The following is a 22,068-nucleotide window of genomic DNA, read 5'->3' on the forward strand; positions in this document are numbered from 1 at the left end:
ATCCAGGCTTCGACATTTCCCAATTCTTAAATATATTTCAAAATTTTCTAGGTGGTCAATTGTTGATGTATTATGTTACCTCTGATTAGCAAGACACTTTTTCAAATATGACATTTTTACCATTAACCCAATTCTTAAATATATTTCTATGTACTTTTACATATAATGTACGTACCCCAGGTAGACATGGAGATCGTAATGATAATATTAATCTTGGTTGAGATACTGTTTCTTTTACTTCTGGTGAAGAACATTCTTCACTTCCTGTAACAGTTAGAACAATTATTAAAGATTTAAATCTATAAATGAAATGAAATCGGGATTAACGTCCTACTTTTCTGCACCAACTGGGATAATGAACATGGATCTACGTTATGAACTGTGCTGTTTGGGAAATTCTTTAGGAACAGTGGCACTACAGTCTACTCTTGATTTCGAATTGCAACTGTCAAGGGTTCTTTTTCATTCACGCTAATGTATACTCCCTTTTTTGTCCCATTCAGAGGGCTAGATGATGTCCTTGTTACGTCCTCCATTCTACACCACTGACAATGGGAAACCAAGCTGGAAAATTCTGGTGACCTTTGTCAGCCAACACAGGGATCGAATCCCTGACCTCCTGGTTACCGAACTAGCGCTTTATTCACTGAGCCACCATGGCCCCTTTATAACTATAAAGTGGTCCACATGGTGGTCTTATTGTAAGTCATCACTTAAGCAATACCAATTTGAATGTTTGTTTTTCTGAGAAAATCAATTTCAATTAAAATTACAAAAACAATAAATAAAACAATAAATAAAATAGACGTTGTTGTTCTTCGCAAAAGCTTTTAATTTTAATTTGTATGTTTTAAAATTTCAAACAAGGCTTTGTTCAAAAGACTAAAGTGACTATTTATTAATCAGACTAATAATCCAGTAATAAAAGCTTTTGTATCAGAAATCTGTCAAATTTATAGGGGCATTAGGTAAGATTACATAAAGAGCTGAGAGTTCTAGCCAATTACAGTTAAAAAATATGCTGAAATTTTTAGTCAAATTGCTTCACTCTGAACCGAGATATTAGCCATTGAAATCTAGGCTAGTCTCGTTCCTCATTACTGAAGTTGGTATGATAACAAACAAGGTCCTGATTATCCATTTAAATTATCCATCACAAAATGTATTCAAATCCAGTAAATATTGCAGCCTAACGATGCCATCGAGAGTTGATTATGGTCTTGATAAGTTAATTAATGTCTAATTAATAATTTATATAACATTTCAGGCCTAAAAGAAGACCTAGAATAGGCAGATTTAGCTCTTGCATAATGCATGTTTAAGAATTATAAAAAAGAATTCAACAAATCAGAATTGTCAAATATCGTGATTCGCAGCTTGTAGTTCGGTATGGTGCTTAGTAACAAGATAAATAAACATACCTGGTGCGGGCATATCAAAATCTTGAGTTTGATTTACGTTGGTTCGACCAGGTCGGGGATCAAAGGCAGGTATAAGGGCTGAGAATTGTCGCTTCAAGACAAGTTCGTCATCCCAGGTTCGACGATCTCTTGACTCCATCTCTTCTTCCTCCTGTAACGAGATCTGGAATAAAATCAGGTTTCACATCAAATCATGCACGATAACATGCTCTGATAACTAATGGTAACAAACGGGTAGGATCTTATTATCAGGCCACACAAAAAAAAATAATTTGGTTCTTAGACAATCCTTAAAGATACATTATGGAAGATCAGATAAAGAGCTGGCAGTTCTCACTATAATAGTTAAAAACTAGATAATTTAACGGGAATTTGCTGAAATTTCAGTCAAATTGATCCACCCTAAACCAAGTATTTAGCGATTGAATTTTCGGCCTAGCCTCAATCATCATTACTAAAGTCTGTATGATAAAAAACATAAGTCTTAATTATCCATTTTTTGATTTAATCAGAAGCAGCAGACCGGTTTCTAATCCAGTAAATATCACAGGCTAGCGATGCCATCGAGAGTTGATTATGGTCTGGCTAAGTTAATTAATGTCTAATTAATAATTTAGATAACATTTCAGGCCCAAAGAAAGACCTGCAATTGGCAGATTTAGCTCTTGCATAATGTATGTTTAACACTATCTGATGTGGGAGTTTTTATTTTGTTACAGGATCATGTGACTAATTGACTTATCACAAATGTCACATTTCAAATCATCACATGTAGAAACGTATGATTATCCAGTATCATTTGTGATTGCCAGTAGCAGAGGTGTGTACTTAATAACTGAGCCTTCGGTACATTTCCAGTTTCATTTAAACTGGGGAAAAATGATTGTGCATGCGATAATGAATGTGTGCGGGCCATAATGAATGTGCAATAATGAATGAAACTGGTTTTAATCTTTATTTTCTAAAATAAAAACGGGGCATGTTATCTTTTTAAGTGATGCAGTAGTTACTGAGAAACAGAATTTTTTTTTTCGTTGCCTTATGTAAATGGTTTTAATTAGGTTATGGTAAACTGCAGCCTAATAAGAAAAGGATCGACAGTTGTAATTAATAGTGGCTGGAGGTGGGATGTTATTATTAGGTATGTTTAAGATACATTATGTAAGATGGTGACTGTGGGATCATATTATAGAATGTGGGTTTCAGGAAAAAAAATGACACTAACAAGGTGTAAAGGTGATTAAAATAAAGGTGCTAAAAACTAATAGAAGTATAAAATGAAATAAAGCTGGGTTTAACATCCGGCCTTTCTGCTTTATCCGGGCTAATGAAGATGGGTAAACCACACTGAAAAATCTGAGAAACTCTCTCAGCTAACACCGGATCAAACCCCAGAACTCCTGATTAGTGAGTCAGCTCTCTCACAGGTAAGAAATAAATTCCTTATTTCACAAAATATGAATTGCTGACTGACAAGTAAAATTTACACCTGTCTATTTCACTGCTAGTCAATCTAGATTGGCAAAATTACAGCTAAAGAGAGGGAGAGAAGTGGGGTTTAACATCCACTCGTCACAATAAAGGTCATTTTGGGACTAACATATGGTTTAATTTTATTTTAATAATTCACTTGCACATACAGGTTTTTAACAGTGGGAGTAAAACCGGAGAAAACCCACAAGGTTGGACAGACGACCCTACCCCTTGTCATGTTTAAATTGGGGAATCGAAACCATGCCACTTGACTCAATGACAGACCTTGTGATTTCATGTGTTAACCCACTAGACCATCCACCATGCCCCCTCCCCCCAAGTTGTTTAGATATGAAATGAAATGGGGTTTAACGTCCTTCTCCTACTGGGCTAATGAAGACAGGCATACATGCCATACAGTGTGCTATGAGGGAAATTTTGCCAAGGAATCTTTTACATGCACATCAATGTACACAGGCCCTCGGTTTTTCGTCCCATCTGAACGACAAGACAGCTGTCCTTGTCAGGCCCTCCATCCTGCACCACTGGCAAGCGGAAACCACGTCGGAAAATCCCGATTAACTTTCTTGGCCAATGCAGAGATCGAACATACGACCTCCAGGCTATTGAGCCAGCATCTTACCCCCTTAGCCACCGTGGCTCCCTTTGTTTAGATAAATCAGATAAACATCCACTCACCATCACATTATCATAATCTTCATCATCTTCATTCTCATCCTCATTCTCATCATCTTCATCATCAGGTTCAGGTAATTCTTCATCATCTTCTAATTCACCAAGTAAAGTCGACGCACGACACGTTTCAAGAAACTCATTGTCGCTTTCACTAGATGTTGAGGTGAGACTTCTGGTCAAGGCTTGACTCAGTGATGTGACATTAGCCATGGTCTGAGTGGTGGTCAGGGTGTTAGATGTAGCATTTGTTGAATTGGTTAAACTAGGATAACTCTGTGCAGCACTTAATAAATTATCTAAAATAAAATAAATAGATAATATTAAAAAAAAAAAAAAAACATTGGAAAAATTATCTGTGCTGCACTTAATAAATTTAATCTTTTGTTCTCCAGAGAACAACAATCAAAATTACTCTTATTTTCTTCGATCTTACTTTGATCTGACCTTATGAATATCTAATAGCCACATCAAATGAGAGAGAGAGAGTGAGAGAGAGAGAGAGAGAGAGAGAGAGAGAGAGAGTTTAACATCTACTCAATCTAACATATGATTCAATTTTATTTCAACAATTCACTTGCGAGTAGGGGTCTTTTTGATAATGGAACTACCAGTAGTGGTGTTCAGGGACAAATCGTCCTTAGGGACGAATTGTCCTAAGGGAAGAATAGTCCGGGGGACAAATTGTCCATGGGGCCGAATTGTCCGGGGCCGAATAGTCCTATGGGACTAAAGGTCCTGATAAGAATTGTCCGGGAATGAATTGTTCAGGGACGAATTGTCTTGGGACGAATTGTCCTCGAGCCAGTATATATCCCGATCCCCTCCGTGTTTAATGTTTATTTACTGTCACACTCCGAGTTAACAACATGGACAGCTAAACTGGCTAGCCTTCAATCAACATATCATTAAAGATTACATAATCTGCTACTTCATAGTTATAAAATTGACGACAGGGATTGTATTTAATATATAATTTATTACTTACTAGGAGAATTGGATAAAGCTAAACGCACTAAACTGCTAGCATTGGCATTCCGTACAATATTATTCCCGTTATTAGTTCCCAGATTACGTCTGGCTACAGCCGCTGCGAATGTATCCAGCAGACTGACTGTCTGTTCCATACTGGTAGGTAAATTAGGCACACTAGCACTCATTAAATTTGTCGGGGAGCTTCTCGTCTGGGCGTCATTCTTCCTCGCTTCCGATCTTGTTTTATTATCTAGATGAGGAGGTCGGACTCCACCTTCGGCTCCTCGGATTGGTTCTGGGACGGATCCTAAATCCATGTTTTCAACACCACTAACTAAATCCATCAAACCAAAATGGCTGTCTCGTGATAATTCTTCGTTACCGCGATGCAGAACTATAACAGGTTCACTACCACTTGTAACTGTTCCGTCTGAATCATCAGCTGGATCAACTGTTACCATCACTCGATTTAAAATACTTTCGGCTACAGATTCCGCCGCCTAAAAAATAACAAACATAGATATCTTTATTAACCTATCTCTAACTGCTGATCAGAGTTGGGTTGGGGAATTTAATGGTTTAATGCAGTGATTCTCAACCAGGTGTGCCGTGAGATCTTCCTAAGTTTGCCGTGATATTTTGAACTATAAAATGCGAAAAACCTAGTGATCCCACTGGTGTCTATTGATAAGTTCATAGCTGTGTTTTTCTTTATTTAATTTGAGTCATTCAATCTATGCGTCTATGTGTAGTCTCTGTCTATGGTTGTATGCATTCTGACTTACCATGTTTTTATTTTGCAAAATTCAAATATTTTTCATATATATTTAGCCAGGTGTGCATCTATTTTTTCATGCGTTCCAAATAAGGTGTCCCAATGGCAAAAAAAGGTTGAGAGCTACTGGGTTAACGCATGCACTTTAGATCAATATTGATATGGGTTTTCCCTGATAATGAAATGAAACTACCAGGTTAATGAAGATAGGCATACACCATGCAGTGTGCTATGAGGGAAACTTTGCCTGGACAACAACTGACATGGGTTTCGTGGCCAACAAAGGTATCAATTTTAGTACTTTGACAAATTGCACAAATTACACTGTAAACATTTGCTATGTTTTCTACCTGCCAAGTACAAATGTTGAGCGTAATGAACAATTTACACAAATGATTTCATCTTAGTTAGAGGGCAGTGGATGTGGGCATGTGACAAAATTCCCTTTTTTGATCAACAAGTTTCCGATTGACCTTGGTAATCAAATGATCTACCTCAATCAAACTGAATACATAATGAAGGACAAAACCATCAAAACTGAATGCATAATGAAGGGAGGGAGAGAGAGAGAGAGAGAGAGAGAGAGAGAGAGAGAGAGATTGGGTTTTTTAACCTCCAGTCGACACAAACTAGGTAATTTTGGGACTAACACATGGTTTAATTTTATTTCAATAATTTGCTTGCGCGTAGGGGTCTTTAGCAGTTGAAGGAAACCGGAGGATGCGGAAAAGACCCATGAGGTTGAACAGGCGACCCTACTTATTATCATGTACAACCGGGGAATCAACACCACACCAGTTGACTCAATGACAGACCTTATGATACAATGTGCACATGCTAACCATTCGGTCATCCAACTTCCACATAATGAAGGACAAAACAATTAAACTAAATTTGTATTGAAGGATAAAACAAATAAACTGAATACGTATTGAAGGACAAAACAATTAAACATAATTGAATGACAAAACAAACAATTAAACAGAATTGAATGACAAAACAAACAACTTACAGCTTTGATAGATGAGGTGAGATTTTCAGCCGACGAAGCTTGTTCCGTGCTGGCAACCGATGCTTTAGTTTCACTGACGTCACTTAGACTAGGTGTTGAGCTGCTCTTACGACTTGTCAATACACTGACCTATAATACAGAGATGTGGGAAGTGATAATACACTGCTGAACATATAGAGGACGGGAGGGGGTGGGGTCAATACACTGACCTATAATACAGAGATGTGGGAAGTGATAATACACTGCTGAACATATAGAGGACGGGAGGGGGTGGGGTCAATACACTGACCTATAATACAGAAATGTAGGAGGTGAATTAACTGTTAAATAATACAGAAAATGGGAGGGGCTGGGGTCAATACACTGACCTATAATACAGAGATGTAGGAGGTGAATATACCGTCGAATAATAGAGGAGAAAACACTGGCCTATAATATAGAAGGGGGAGGAGAAAACAATGGCCTATAATATAGAAGGGGGAGGAGAAAACACTGGCCTATGATATAGAAGGGGGAGGAGAAAACAATGGCCTATAATATAGAAGGGGGAGGAGAAAACACTGGCCTATGATATAGAAGGGGGGGGGGGGGAGAAAACACTGACCTATAATAAAGAGAAGGGATACACTGACCAATAATATTGAGTACGGGGATATGAATACACTGACCTATGATACAGGGAAGGGGGAGGTGAATACACTCACTTATAATATAACTTCAATCACTACCAACCAATACAATAGATGAGGTACGAGCATAACGATCCTACTCCAATTTTAAAGCGCCTACTTTTTCTTGAATATTTAATAAGTTTTAACCCTCACTTTATTCAGCCTTTTAATTCATCATATTTTGGCAAATACGGCAAAAATTAAACATTTCGGGAGTAATATTCCATAAAGATATTCAACTTTCACAATATTATAGTTTGAAAATGATTCAAAATCCTAATGACAATCAGCAGCTTAAGTAAATAAAAAGAAATTTGTTTAAACTACAAACCTTGACTTTATCAGAGACCGAGGCTCCTGCTCTCCCCTTTAAACCTCCAACAGCTCCCTGCTCCGGTTTATAAAACCGTAATTTCTCTGGGTCGTGAGAAGGGGCTAAAGCTAAGTCGTATTTTCCCTCCGCACCCATGCGATAAGAGTTAGATCCTCCATTATCCCACGTCACATCAACCCAACCTGTAAGATCAAAATTAATATTAAATTATACTTTAAAAACTTATCATTACATTTAAATTACAGGTAAAAATGAAAAATCCTGCCAAATGAGTATTTTTTTTAAATCATGTACTACCAAGACTGCCTGAAACTACCGCTGTGACATGGGCCGTTTGAGAAATTCTAGACAGCAACAGATTCATTGAGTGGGGTGGAGTGTGATCCAAGTAATGAAAACTTAAAAGTTTCTAAATTTGACTGCAAATTAATCACAATTTTAAGAAATAGCTACAACACACGAAAAAAACAACATAAACTGACGATAATTTCATCCACTTGGAAAAAAAGGGAGGGAAGAGATTGAAAGAGTGTCAGAAAGGAGTATTTATCTGTAGACAAGAGATAATTTATCCTTGAGAAGCGGCTGTCCATCTGATAACTCAATTAATTTATCCGCAGGAAGCGGCTGTTCAACTGATAATTCAATTAATTTATCCGTGGGAAGTGGGTATTTATCTGACAACTCAATAAATTTATCCGTAGAAAGAGATAAGTTTTCTGATAACTCAATTATTTTATCCATGGCAAGCGGTTGTTTAATTCTCTCATAACACAATAAATTTATCCATGGCAAGCGATTGATTGCACTGTAAACCTGGTATCATTTAATCTTGTGTATTTAGCATAAATGAAGCGGTTATTTATCTGATAATGAATTTATCTGCAGGAAGTGATAGTTGTCGCTATGATATATATAAATACCATAATGTCAACTAATACACTACCATTATGTAATTCTCCAGTAACAAGACCTTCACCGTTTCCGTCCTGATCTCGCCATTTCCAATCCATTCCTCTAACTACACGAGCTCCTGGTAACATCTGTTTCAACACATGTGTTCGTAAAAGTCGTCTCTGACGTCTGATTGTTGCTTCTGCTTCACGAGCAGCTTTGCCTAAAAAAAGAACATGAAAAATAATTGACGGAAAGGAATGGGACTTGTCATCCCGTAAACACAACACTTTGGTGATTTTTGAGACTCACATGTGGTTATGTTTTATGGCTACATCTGCAACAGGGCTCTTGTTTTGAAGGGGGGTTCCATGGTCGAATGGTAAGCGCGTGCACTTTGTATCATAAGGTCTGTCATTGAGTCAACTGGCGGAGTTTTGATACCCCTGTTCTACGTGACATGGAGTAGGGTCGCCTGTCCAACATCCTGGGCTTTCTCCGGGTCCTCAGGTTTCCTCCCACTGCTAACGGCCACTACGCGCAAGCAAATTTTTGAAATAAAATTGAACCATATGTTAGTCCCGAAATGACCTAGTTTGTCTCTCTCGAATGTACCAATGCTGACTGACTGGCAGATAAATTTAACCTGTCAGTCAATACAATCCACATGCCAATAAATATAATTATTTACAGCTTATGTGTAAAAGCAGTTTTCCTTAAGATTTTATGCTGAAAAATATCTTTAATGAGAATTTTGTTTTGTTCTTGACAAGTGCCAATGAGGTAGAACTAGGGTTAGTTTTATCCAAGGTCTCAACGAGGTTCTCGAGTAATAACAAAACAACAATTAAAATAACCAAAACATCGAATTATTCTAACAGAACATCATTTTCATGTCCTCACCTATATCATCACAAACACCTGAAACTGTACCATAAATCTCCAGACCAGATAATGATAAATAATGTGTCTGTCCACTAGCGTTTTTACCCGTCTGTTGTAAGCGTATATGTCTCCATCCCTGTGTCTCATCTTTAGAGGGATCTAAAACCCAGGTGGCCGTAGATCTGAGAAAAACAAAATAATAAATTATGTTTTATTATAAAAAACTATTAGATAGTTAAATTTCAGTTTTATCTTTTATTAGAAAACTGGAAAAATTATTAACACGAGATTTAACATCAAATCAACACCCACAATGGGATTACACCACTAAATCACCCACCCACCATGAGATTACACCTATAGATCACCCACCCAGTTGAGATAACAGAACAAGATCACCCACCCAGCTGAGATTACACAAGATCACCCCGAGATTACACCACTGGATTACCATCCAACCAAACCAGAGATCTCTCAACTAGACGACCTATCAAGCTATCACCCATCCAGCTGGAGATTACATCATTAGATCACCCATCCATCCGGTGATTACATCACTAGATCACTCATCCACCCCGAGATTACATCACTAGATCACTCATCCACCCCGAGATTACATCACTAGATCACTCATCCACCCCGAGATTACATCACTAGATCACTCATCCACCCCGAGATTACATCACTAGATCACTCATCCACCCCGAGATTACATCACTAGATCACCAATCCACCCACCCCCCAAGATTACACCACTATATCACCAACCACCCCTAGATTACATCACTAGATCACCCATCCCCCCACCCCCCGAGATTACACCACTATCCCCCACCACCATCCACCCCCAAGATTATATAAGATGACAACCTACCCTGGTTCATTAAGAGAACTATCATCTGAATGTTCTTTAATAGTTGTCCATGTTAAACCATCAGTAGATACCTGAAACTGCCAGTTTCTTAAAGCAGATCTGAAAATGAAATGACATATTCTTTAATATTCTACTCTTCTGCACCAATTGATATAATAAGACTGGCAACATCATACAGTGTGCTATAAGGAAAATTTTGCCTGGACAGGTTTATCTCCACTTCATCGAAATCCAACTGCAACCGTAAAAGTGTTCTTTCACATGGACACCATGTACATAGATGGATCTCAGGTTTGTTTTTTTTTCGACTTGTCTAAACGAATAGGCAACACTATTTTTCAATCATTAAAGATACATTATGTAAGATTTAGATAAAGAGCTAGTCATTCTTGCTATAATAGTTCGAAAATAGATAATGTAAAATGAATAATTTGAAAATTTCATTCAAATTACTCTATTGCGACCGAAGATATTAGCCTTTGAAGATTTTACAAGACTTGTACAATAATTTCAACCACCATCTGGTTGTTCGAAGCTAAGTCTCATTCCTCCATTTTTAAATTAAATCAAAATATAGCCGAACCGTTCTAATCTATTTAATATCGGAGAAATCCTTTGCCATTGAGAGTTGATTATGGCCTGGATAAATTAATTAATATCTAATTAATAATTTAGATAACATTTCAGACCTAAAGAAAGACCTGCAATAGGCAGATTTAGCTCTTGCATAATGTATGTTTAAGATGCTACCACTGACAAGAGTGCACCAGTCTGGAACAATCTGGAGAATCCTGGATATTCTAGTCAAAAGTCCAGTGCCCTTACTATTTCACTAAGGCTTAAATATTGTTCTTCTGCTGAGAACCAGGAAGAATTTAGTCCTGAGTCATAACCATGGTAACCACAGAGGACCCTATGTAAAATAAGGTTTACTTACTTTCCGTAACCTCTGGCATGTCGTAGTGTATAGGCTGTGGGTATAATCCATACACCGAGATCAATCGCAAACCACGCTTTCCTGAAAACATAATACATTATCGTTACATTTCAATCTAGATGTGAGAATATAACACATACATGTACCTAAATTTGTGGAGTCAAAGTTCAACTGATAACTGATCCTTCTAAACAATTACTATTCTCAATCAACCGAAATACTTTGGTCATATTCAGACTGACATCTTTATTTTTTTTCCTATAGTCATGTGTAGATTGAATTGTGAAAAAGCTTGGGGGGGGGGGGCTGACAGTGGCATTACACTTTACTTGTCACTGTCCCTGAATCGAGATGCAGGGCTTGAAAATTTCAAAGATTTTTCAGGGTTCATGCAGGTATTTGGAACTTGGGTTCTCGTGGTCAAGAGTCTTGTCCCCTTGCTGCCCCGACTACTATAACAATTCTAATCCTTTTAAGGCACGGACGTATTGAGTAACTGTATAGAGTAATAAACTATACCAAACAGCTACTAATATATTTGTGTGACGTTTGGAGAAGTATTCCGTCGACATTATCAAACTAATACAGCAATACAAAATGTGAGGCATAACTTACTTATCATCGTTTGTATGACAGTTTAACGCAGCACTCTCTCGACTCAGTATATCTTCTAGTTTACCATACGGCAGATTACGACCTTCTGATGACGTCACCATCACTAAACCATACTGGGCAGGATTTACCCAATCTGTCGTAGTCCTGTAGTAATAATCATAGTTATATTAAAATCTAACATGACAGTTAATCAAGATGATAACAGAGATATTTGAAAGTCTGCTTTCTTTTTTGGCTTAAATACAGTCAGTTGATATTAAAGTCCACCTTTTAATAGAATGATCTAAGTTTCGGCCAGAAAGTCAGATATTCAAATTGAAAGTAGCAATAACAAATATTGATGGCCTTAAACAACTGAAGGTATAATAAAGTGAAAGTAGCAATATAAAATAATGAGGGCCTTAAACAACTGAAGGTATAATCAAGTGAAAATAGCAATACAAAACAACTAAAGGTAAAATAAAGTGAAAATAGCAATACATCATAATGACATTAATGATGGCCCAATGGTACAATAAACTGAAGGTACACCCACCTGCCGTTTGTACCTATCCAGTAAATCAGACCATTATCATCAAAATCACTCTGATGTGCGAAAGTCATGGTGGCATCTTGTTCCTTCAATTGCTTTACAAAGTTAAACGTATTACGTTCATAATCATACCACTGTTTAGCTACCTAAAATTTAAAAAAAATTACAAAATATTAAAAATGAAATGAAATGGGGTTTAAAGTCCTACATTTCTACACCAAGCCGGCTAATGAAGATAGCCATACGCCGTACAGTGTGCTACAAATTTCAACTGTCAGGGGTTCTTTTACGTGCACGGCAGTGTGTACACAACATATTTCTTTTCTTAATGAAATGTTACATAATCAACATGAGTACATATTAGTGTGAATTAAACCATAGATTTTTTAAAATATTTTCTGAAATGAGTTTAATAAAACAGGAGAAACTATGAAATAAACAATCATCTTACCATTTTAAGTAAATATTTCTCAAGATCAGCTACAGATGCTAATGGTTCCATCTTCAAGCTTCTACCTGTTCTATCAATCAGAGTGCTTTCCCCTGATGCACGTTCTAATCGGAACCTCAGTTTCCTTGTTAATATCTATAACAAAAAATTCGTAAAAATTGAAACAACAGTCTCTTTATATCCGCCAGTAATTATCAGATGAATTTAATTCCAACAATGCATGTATAAAAACAAAAGATATTTTACCTGAAGTCCATAGCCTGATCCAGGTAGATCGTAATTATGTACAGGTAATTTCTCTATAGATTCTAATGCTGCTATTAGTTTACGAGTCATCTGTATCGCTGGTGATACACCTCTATAACATAGAAAATATTTTTCATTAATACCACAATAAGATAGACAACTATATATCCTACCTGAACACAAAGCTTTAAATGTATACTATCCTAATCTCATTATTGTCCAAATTACACATTTCAAACCATAGTTGTGATTAAAAACATAGAAAGGGCCTTTTGTCAATATCTGTCTTTAAATACACTTTTTAAAAAACAGTTTTAATTAAAATCATGAAAAGGCTTTCTATATTCTAATACACTTAGATACCATAGTTTTAATTAATTAAAATCTTGAAAATTTTGTAGGCCTTCTGTAATCTTTTCCAAACCAATTTTCATCCAAATAAAATAACCAAATTTTTAGAGGCCATACATCTTCATCAACTTGTAAACAAATTTTAAAATCAATTTTTTGTCATTAAAATCATGTCCAAAATTAACACTGAAAATCATTTATAAATTCATTAATAAAATCATTTCTAAAATTAACACTGAAAATCATTTATAAAGTCATTTATAAAGTCATTTATAAAATCATTTCTAAAATTAACACTGAAAATTATTTTAATGATCATATTCCATTAATTATAATTCACATCAAGTATTAAGGAATACCAGAAATCAATTTGATTAACAAAAGTATTGAAAAACTAATCAAATAAGAATATATTAAAATTTATATAGCAAATATAATATAAAGATGTATGATATAGATAGTTAACTGTTATAGCTGTATTTAACCGTAAATATATTATAAAAAGCTAAATAATAATAAAAAATCTGTTAAAGTCTATGATTTAAATATATTTCAGTTGCCATGGATAAGCATTCTGATTTAATCCTTTAGGACTTGGGTACATGTACTTGTAAATACGGACAACACCAGTTCCCAGACATAAATTAAAGATGCATTATGTAAGATTTAGATAAAGAGTTGGCCGTTCTTGCTATAATATTAATAGTTCAAAAATAGATAATTTAAAATCAATACATTGAAAATTTTATTCAAATTACTTTATTCTGAGCGACATTATCACTGTTTGGAAGTTTTTACATAGATTGTTTATTATAGTAGCAACATTACTTGTTAATCAATACTCAGTCTTGCTTCTCAATTTTAAAATTAAATGACAATTGTATTTTAATCCATTTATGTCTGTGCCATCCGATGAACTAGAGAGTTGATTGTAAGGCTTGTCATGTGAATAAATGTCTAAATAATGATTTATATAACATTTGAAGCCAAAATAAAAACCTGTAACAGGCAGATTTAACTCTTACATAATGCATCTTTAAGAGAAGAACTATTTTTTTCACAATGAGTTTTGTACATTGCCCTCACAGAAAGAGAGAGAGAGAGAGCGAGAGAGATCCAGGGCATTATAGGGAGAGAGATATGGGGTTTAACATCCACTCAACAAAAACTAGGTCATTTTGGGACTAACATATTGTTCAATTTTATTTCATTAATTCGCTTGCGCGCAGGGGTCTTTAGCAGTGGGTAGAAACCGGAGGACCTGGAGAAAACTCATGAGGTTGGACAGGTGACCCTACTCCTTGTTACGTACAAGCAGGGAATCGAAACCATCTCTATCGTAGCAATCAAAATGAAATACACAGAAAATTAGATGTTTACTCAGAAAGACATTGAAATCTATTCGAAGTGACAAAATATTTATCTTCCCACCTGAAAAAATGTTTTCAGTCTTTGAAACGATTTCCCCAGATGACTAAAACCCATTTCACGTGAAGAGCAGAAACCAAATTAATCCCGCAAAACCCAGAGTTAGATAAACATTGTCTATACAAATTTGAAATTAGTTTAACACTATGCATTAATTATAGCTTATAGATATTAAAACAGATAATATGGACTCAATAAGAACTAGATATATAGGGCACATTTTACATAGAAAACATTCTCAAAAAAGATAATCAGAAATATGAATATTGATATTTTATTAGTTATGACAACTTACCCCTCCTCAGAGAGACTTAATAAAAAAAAAAAAAAAAAAAATATAAACTGGTTTCTATTTCACAAAAACAAATGAAAAGAAATGAAATGGGGTTTAATGTCCTACTGTTCTGCTCCGAATTGGGCTAATGAAGACGGGCATACAGTGTGCTATGCAGGAAATTTTGCCTGGACAGCGGCGCTACGGCCTACTCTTATAACGAATTCCAACTGTCAAGGGATCTTTTACGTACATGCCAATGTGTACACGGGACCTCAGTTTTCATCCCATCTGAATGACTAGGCGACTGTCCTTGTCAGGCCCTCCGTCTTGCACCACTGACAAGGGAGGAACCACGCCAGAAAATCTGGATGAACTTTCTCAGAGAATGCAGGGATCAAAGACCCGACCTCCAGGCTAGCATGCCAGCATCTTACCCACTTAGCCATCGTGACCCCCCTTCACAAGAACAAAAGTTATGTACTGTGGTATATGTATGTTAAAAAGCCTTACATTTAGTTAAAAACCAAAATTCTAAAAAAAAAGGGCCCAAATCCAAAACAGTAATTCCCCTTCAATCAAATAGAAATTCATCAACTCTAATTCATTTTTCCATCACATTACATACATTTAGCAATTGTTGTCTTCTTGTTGCGATGATGATCTTGACAAAAAGCTATAACGTCTGCCATGAAACTTGACAGGCTTTTTCTTTAGAAAATTGTGCATTGATTGATGTATGTCACAATTCCACAATCCTCGGTCCTGTTTCTCGAAATTTTAACTAAGATCAAATTCAAATTTTAGTAATTTGATGGGATTATATTAGATTGATTTTAATGCTTAGCCAATCAAAATTGAAGTATCTACTAAGATTTCGTGAAACAGGCCCCAAGTTCATAGCCAAGCCAGGACAAAAGGCCCCTGTTACAGCCTTTGTCAGACATAAATTATCACACAGCGTTTTTATTATAATATATGTTTGGCGATAATTTGTACTTGACAAAGTCTGTAACATTATGTCCACACCTGTTCATAGTAGTATTGTAGTGAGAGAGAGAAAGAGATGGGGTATAACGTCCACTCGACAAAAACTAGGTCATTTTGGGACTAACATATGGTTCAAGTTTATTTAATTAATTCTCTTGCGCATACGGGTTATTAGGAATGGGAGGAAACTAGGAAATCAAAACCACGCCAGTTGACTCAATGACACACCTTGTGATACAACGCATATGCCACACGCACTAACCATTTGGCCATCCAACCCCCTAGTATGTTTGTAGTTGTGAAAAGTATTTTTCAATCCATCCTTCCTTTTGTAAAGTGTTCATTTCTAAAATTATAATGATGTATACATAAGATCTGGGATGAAATGTAAATGTTTAACTTATTAATTTCACTCACCTCTCCTTTTCTTGAAACACAGATTTAAAAATATTAATTCTTTCACGTAATCTTCTTTTATTTTCTTTAGAACAGGGAATTTCAGTATTTATATTCTGTAAAATACATTTTAAAAATATTCCTGTAAAATTTATATTTCCTGTTTAACGGAGTGTTTGGTATGAGAGAAATGGGGTTTAAAGTCCATTTAACATAACACACATTAGCAGTAGAAGAAAACCAAGGAGAACAAACACATACGATTAGACATGTGCTTCAGAGTGGTAATTGTATAAATTTTCCTTTTGCAATGTAATAAATCATTAATATTTTTTGTTGATGTTTGTTAATATTGAAAGCAAAGGCAGCTCACTAACTCTTTTTTTTTCAGAAGTTCACGACTTCTAGTGACCCAATTGTGGACATTAAATTTTTTTTCAATAATTCGCTTGCTCATAGGGGCCTTTAGCAGTGAGGGGAAACTGGAGAAAACACACAAGGTTGGACAAGCAACCAATATCCCTTGACAGGTACACAGAGAGAGAGAGAAATGGGGTTTAACGTCCACTCGACACAAACTAGGTCATTTCGGGACTAACATATGGTTTAATTTTATTTCAATAATTCGCTTGCGCGTAGGGATCTTTGGCAGTGGGAGGAAACCTGAGGACCCGGAGAAAACCCATGAGGTTGGACAGGCGACCCTACTCCTTGTCACGTACAACCGGGGATTCGAAACCACGCCAGTCGACTCAATGACAGACTTTATGATATATCGCGTGCACGCTAACCATTCAGCCATCCAACCCCCCTGACAGGTACAAGCGGAGAATCCAAACCATACTACTTGACTCAATGGCAGACCATTTCGGGACTAACATATGGTTCAATTTTATTTCAATAATGTGCTTGCAGTGGGAGGAAACCAGAGGACCCGTAGAAAACCTACGAGATTTGACAGTTGACCCTACTCCTAGTCATGTACAAGCGGGGGAATCGAAAAACCACTCCACTTGACTCAATGAAAAACCTTATGATGCAATGCGCACACGCTAACCACTTGGCCATCCATCCCCCCACAAACCATATGACCTTAAGCGCACACATCAACCCAATTTGACCAATAGCCTTACTGTACTTACATTATTAAGTATATTAAGTAGAGTTTGAACAAGACCGCTACTGTATAATTCAAATGATGATATCGTATGTTCGTCTTTTAATAAAGTCACTAATTCATTTAAAGCATTCTTCATCTCCTGCGCCCACACCATTTCATCATCGGCACCCTAAAGAAGAAATCAATATCGTGTAAAAATAAATGGATTAATGGCACATAGATGTCCAATAACACTTACTGTGAAAGCTGATCTCTCAAAGGAAATGAAATGGGGTATAACGTCCTACTGTTCTGCACCGACTGGGTTAATGAAGACGTGCACACGCCACACAGTGTGCTATGAGGGATATTTTGACTGGGCAGCGGCCTACTCTTATATCAAATCCCAACTGCCAAGAGATCTTTTACGTGCATGCCAACCACACCAGAAAATCTCGATGAACCAGACTGTGGGATGAAAAGCCCATGAGGTAGTTCAGACAACCCTACTCCTTGTAAAAAGATAGGCCTTATAAAGTTATAATCTACAACATGCTCCACCAGACCTCTGTACACACGAAAAATGACCTTACTAGAACTTAATGAAATAGAATTACTAGTTCTTGGGCCCAAAATCCTCAAAGGCCCAAATTGCTCTACTACTAGAACACAAAAGCTCCTCACAAAATAACTTTAAAATTATTTATTTAAAATCCTGTTACCAGTTCCTGGGCCTGATCCCAAAATCTGAAAGGCTCAAGTTGCTCTACTACTTGTTCACCAAACTCTAGCCCCAGTTAAATAAGCTCGCTTGAACTTATCTAAAATCCTGTTACCAGTTCCTGGGCCTGATCCCAAAATCTAAAAGGCTCAAGTTTCTCTACTACTTGTTCACCAACTCCTGGCACAAGAGAAATGATCTCGCTAGAATCTTAAAGGTCCAAGGCGCATCTTTAAAGGCAATGATGTAAGTTTCTACCTTGATCTGACTGATATGTTTAGCACAAGCTGCTTCTAATTGTTGGACTATTGTAAATAATTTCGCTACTACGCCTCGTGGTTTGGCCTCGGCTTCCCGGAAATAATCTTCATATAAATCTCTTGCTACACTTCGTACCTGAAAAAAAATATATTTCACATCACTGTATTATTCCATCCATTATATTTCCTACAAATTATATTTCACATCTTTATCATTCTGTCATTTATTTTTCAAGGGTGACAGAGAGAGAAATGGGGTTTAAAGTCCACTCGACACAAACTAGGTCATTTGGGACTTACAGGTTGGACAGGCGACCCTATTCCGTACAACCGGGGATTCGAAACCACGCCAGTTGACTCAATGACAGGCCTTATGATACAGCGTGCAGCGCACACATGCTAACCATTCGGCCATCCAACCCCCCTATTTTTCAAGGAGTTGGAAGTATGTACATTCCCACACATTATGTAAAAGAGATTATCATTCAAACGATCAGTTGATATAAATTGATATAAAACACTCGTTCAACTTATTTATGATTGGTTTGTTTTCATCTTTTCATTAAAGAGTGTGGGCAATATTCGACCCCAGAGAAAACCCTTATTATGTATTTAAGAGATATTTTTAGTGCACTGATTTCTGCTGATATTTATGGTAATCACAAATGGGTCAATGAAGATGAGCATCCAAAGAGAGAGAGAGAGAGAGAGAGAGAGAGAGAGAGAGAGAGATGGGGTTTAATGTCCAATCCACACAAACTAGGTCATTTCGGGACTAACATGGTTCAATTTTATTTCAATAAGTCACTGTGTGTAGGACCCGGAGAAAACCCACAAGGTTAGACAGGTGACCCTACTCCTTGTCACGTACAAGTGGGGAATCGAAACCATGACAGGCCTTCTGATGCAACGCACCGTTGTTAACCATTTGGCCACCCAACCCGCTGAAGATGGGCATACACCATGATAACGGGAAACAAAGCTTTCTAAGTAATCCTGGATATCTTGGTTAGTGAGTCCACGCTTTACTCGCCGATTTAAAAACGAAACTCTCTACATTCTTTAATGTGTAAACCATAATGGTTGACGTAAGATTTCCTTACCTTCGTTCGTATAGCATCTACTTTTGATTTTAATTTTTTACTCTTTTTTCCAGCCCATCCAGCGGCAAATTCTGGTCCTAGAGATGTTTCAGCTGTAAAGGAATGTTTTGTTCCACGATTTGATTCGAAAATAAAACCTGGTAAATCTTCCTTTAATATGGTCGCTTGCTGAAAAACAAGAATGAAAATCATATGACAATTATTAAAAGATGGCTAGACCTCTTTAAATGCAATGAAATGGGGTTTAACGTCTTACTGTTTTGCTCCGACTGGGCTAATGAAGACGGGCATATGCCACGCAGTGTGCCATGTGGGAAATTTTGCCTGGACAGCGCCACTATGTTCTACTCTTATATCGAATGCCAACTGCCAAGGAATCTTTTACGTGCACGCCAATATGTAGACAGGACCTCGGTTTTCATCCCATCCGAACGACTAGACAGCTGTCCTTGTCAGGAAATTTTGTCCAGGCAGCAGTGCTATGGCCTACACATATTTCGAATTTCAGCAGTCCAGGGTTCGCTTTTACATACACCCCAACGTGTAAATGGAGACCTTGGTTTTTCATTTGAATAATTAGATGATGTTCCTTGCTAGGCACCACTGACAAGGGGGGAAACAAAAATGGACACAGCTAGTAACTTATATAAAATAAACAGCCTCTTACCTGTTGTCCGTCTGAGTTATGTATATGTAATTCACCTTCTTTTTTACACGACAACGACCAGTTACCTATAACTAATCTCGTAGAACTAGGATGAGATAAAATCGGCTGACTCGCTAAACCAACTTTTATCTGGGATTTCGCTCGCTGCAATTTCTCTAAAAATTCTCCACGATTTTCTAGAAAGACAAGATAGATATCTAGTTTAGCGTTACATCAACCAAACATACATACTGATTTTTTGACACTTACTCCAAAATCATAGATTGTAACCTTTAAGAGAGAGTGAGGATTCACAGCTAATCGACACTGACATGCTCATTTCTGTTGCAGCGAGTTCTTGGTGTGCGGAACTGAGTCTACCCACTAGACACTTCAATGCTGATTGGTTAATCAAATGTTTGACGTCATAAGGTCAAAAGCCACCCACCACAACCAATCAGATCTTCGTAGTGGAGGCCTTCGGAGTCTTTAAATAGAAAACCAGAATAATGAAAGCTACATATACCTGAGCTATCAGATCCACCTTCAGGGCTACCACTAGAATACATAGTGGCCAGTTTACTGTCTAATATAAATCTAAACCATCCATTACTTCCGTTAGATAATTCAACCGCTGCAGCATCACTCCATAAATATAGACAATCTCTACCCCGTACTATACACCAATCTCTCCAATGATACGGACGACCCTGAACGATATCTTTACCATCTTCTAATGAGGAATCCTCACTCTGTTAAATATCAAAATAATGAATTAATGAATAATCTAATGACATCCAAAAAAGAAGTCTCAGTCATCAATTTCATGTGTCATTGTATCATAAAACAACAAAAACGATCAAATCTGAGAAAAGAACAACTACAATAATAGGTTGATGTGTGTACAAAGTTATGTAAAAATATCTTGAGAACAGTTTAGGAGATATGCTTCAGAAACAAAATTGGGAGAAGATGGGAGGACAGAAATCTATTTCAATATTTCCTACTGAAGTTATGGTAAAAACACAGATCGTGCATGAAAACTCATGATCGCGCTTCTTGACCCAGGGTATTTTAGATAAGGGGCCAATTTTCTAGCTGATCAACTACCAAGGATCTATGATGTCAGTCTTGCCATACCATGTTTGGAGAAAATCTCTCATAATTGCTCTGCACTCTTAAGACCAACTAGAAATCAGCCTGATTTCTTCATGTTTAGGAATTTGACCTCAAAGATAATGGAAGTTTGTTGAAGAGAATCTTGTCATCAACTTCTCAAAGATAATTAATTGTCACCCAATTATTATCTATTTAGATGGTGCAGTGTATAAGTGTCATATTACACTGCTCTATATTTAGAATATAAAAGCTAGATGATTTGGAAATCAGGTTCTGTGGGATTTTCAATTGAAATTAAAATTAAAAATGAATAAGAGAATAAAAGAAAATAATCAAATTGAATGTAGAAATAAACAAATTTAATAACAATTTAATATAATAATTATATCATGAAAATAAAATTGATTCAAATATTACATAAAGTAATAATTAGCTTATTTAATTAGATGTAGCATCTTGTTTTAGCCAGGGTATACAAACATAAATTTCAAATTTAAACCAAATCGGCTAAAAATTGTGACCTCTGCACTGTTCACGAGCTCAAAACGTAATATTTCGTACAATCGGGGGCCATAATCCATGAAGTTACAGTCCGGTACATGCCAATATCGAAAGGAACCGAGATCTTAGGGGGATTAACCTATATTTCAAGTTTCATTGAAATTGGATAAAAATTGTGACCTGAAGAGTGTTCACAAACAATTGTGGACGTCCGGACGGAAGGACAGAGCCGACGACAATATACGTCCACATGAAAATGTCAGCGTATAAAAATGGATTCAAATATTACATAAAGTACCGGTAATAATATGCTTATTTAATGAGATGTAATATCTACAGCAACTTCTCTAAGCCAGGCTATAAAATATCTTACACTATTTTACTCATATACT

At 36.6% G+C, this 22,068-nt stretch overlaps 1 protein-coding gene across 5 annotated transcripts in view; it reads right to left on the minus strand.

The window, feature by feature from the left end:
* The window catches only part of LOC126821879 (E3 ubiquitin-protein ligase HECTD1), a 57,465-nt gene that overhangs the window by 14,156 nt on the left and 21,241 nt on the right, over positions 1-22,068 (minus strand). The window contains exons 12-32 of one of the 5 annotated variants that reach the window (XM_050550462.2): positions 20,583-20,808; positions 20,078-20,253; positions 19,411-19,578; positions 18,306-18,443; positions 17,370-17,516; positions 16,249-16,343; positions 14,863-14,877; positions 12,789-12,900; positions 12,543-12,677; positions 12,095-12,237; positions 11,560-11,703; positions 10,945-11,025; positions 10,008-10,106; positions 9,152-9,315; positions 8,334-8,471; positions 7,352-7,536; positions 6,350-6,478; positions 4,576-5,062; positions 3,594-3,886; positions 1,422-1,584; positions 176-264 (exon numbers count right to left, since the gene is read on the minus strand). In XM_050550462.2, the coding sequence (XP_050406419.1) occupies positions 176-264; positions 1,422-1,584; positions 3,594-3,886; positions 4,576-5,062; positions 6,350-6,478; positions 7,352-7,536; positions 8,334-8,471; positions 9,152-9,315; positions 10,008-10,106; positions 10,945-11,025; positions 11,560-11,703; positions 12,095-12,237; positions 12,543-12,677; positions 12,789-12,900; positions 14,863-14,877; positions 16,249-16,343; positions 17,370-17,516; positions 18,306-18,443; positions 19,411-19,578; positions 20,078-20,253; positions 20,583-20,808 (3,327 nt within the window). Of the gene's footprint in view, positions 1-175; positions 265-1,421; positions 1,585-3,593; positions 3,887-4,575; positions 5,063-6,349; positions 6,479-7,351; positions 7,537-8,300; positions 8,472-9,151; positions 9,316-10,007; positions 10,107-10,944; positions 11,026-11,559; positions 11,704-12,094; positions 12,238-12,542; positions 12,678-12,788; positions 12,901-14,862; positions 14,878-16,248; positions 16,344-17,369; positions 17,517-18,305; positions 18,444-19,410; positions 19,579-20,077; positions 20,254-20,582; positions 20,809-22,068 lie in introns of all 5 variants that reach the window. The other 4 variants (XM_050550459.2, XM_050550458.2, XM_050550461.2 and 1 more) reach the window with 4 other exon arrangements.

Source organism: Patella vulgata, chromosome 5, assembly GCF_932274485.2.
Source record: "Patella vulgata chromosome 5, xgPatVulg1.2, whole genome shotgun sequence".
NCBI classification, from domain to species: Eukaryota; Metazoa; Mollusca; class Gastropoda; family Patellidae; genus Patella; species Patella vulgata.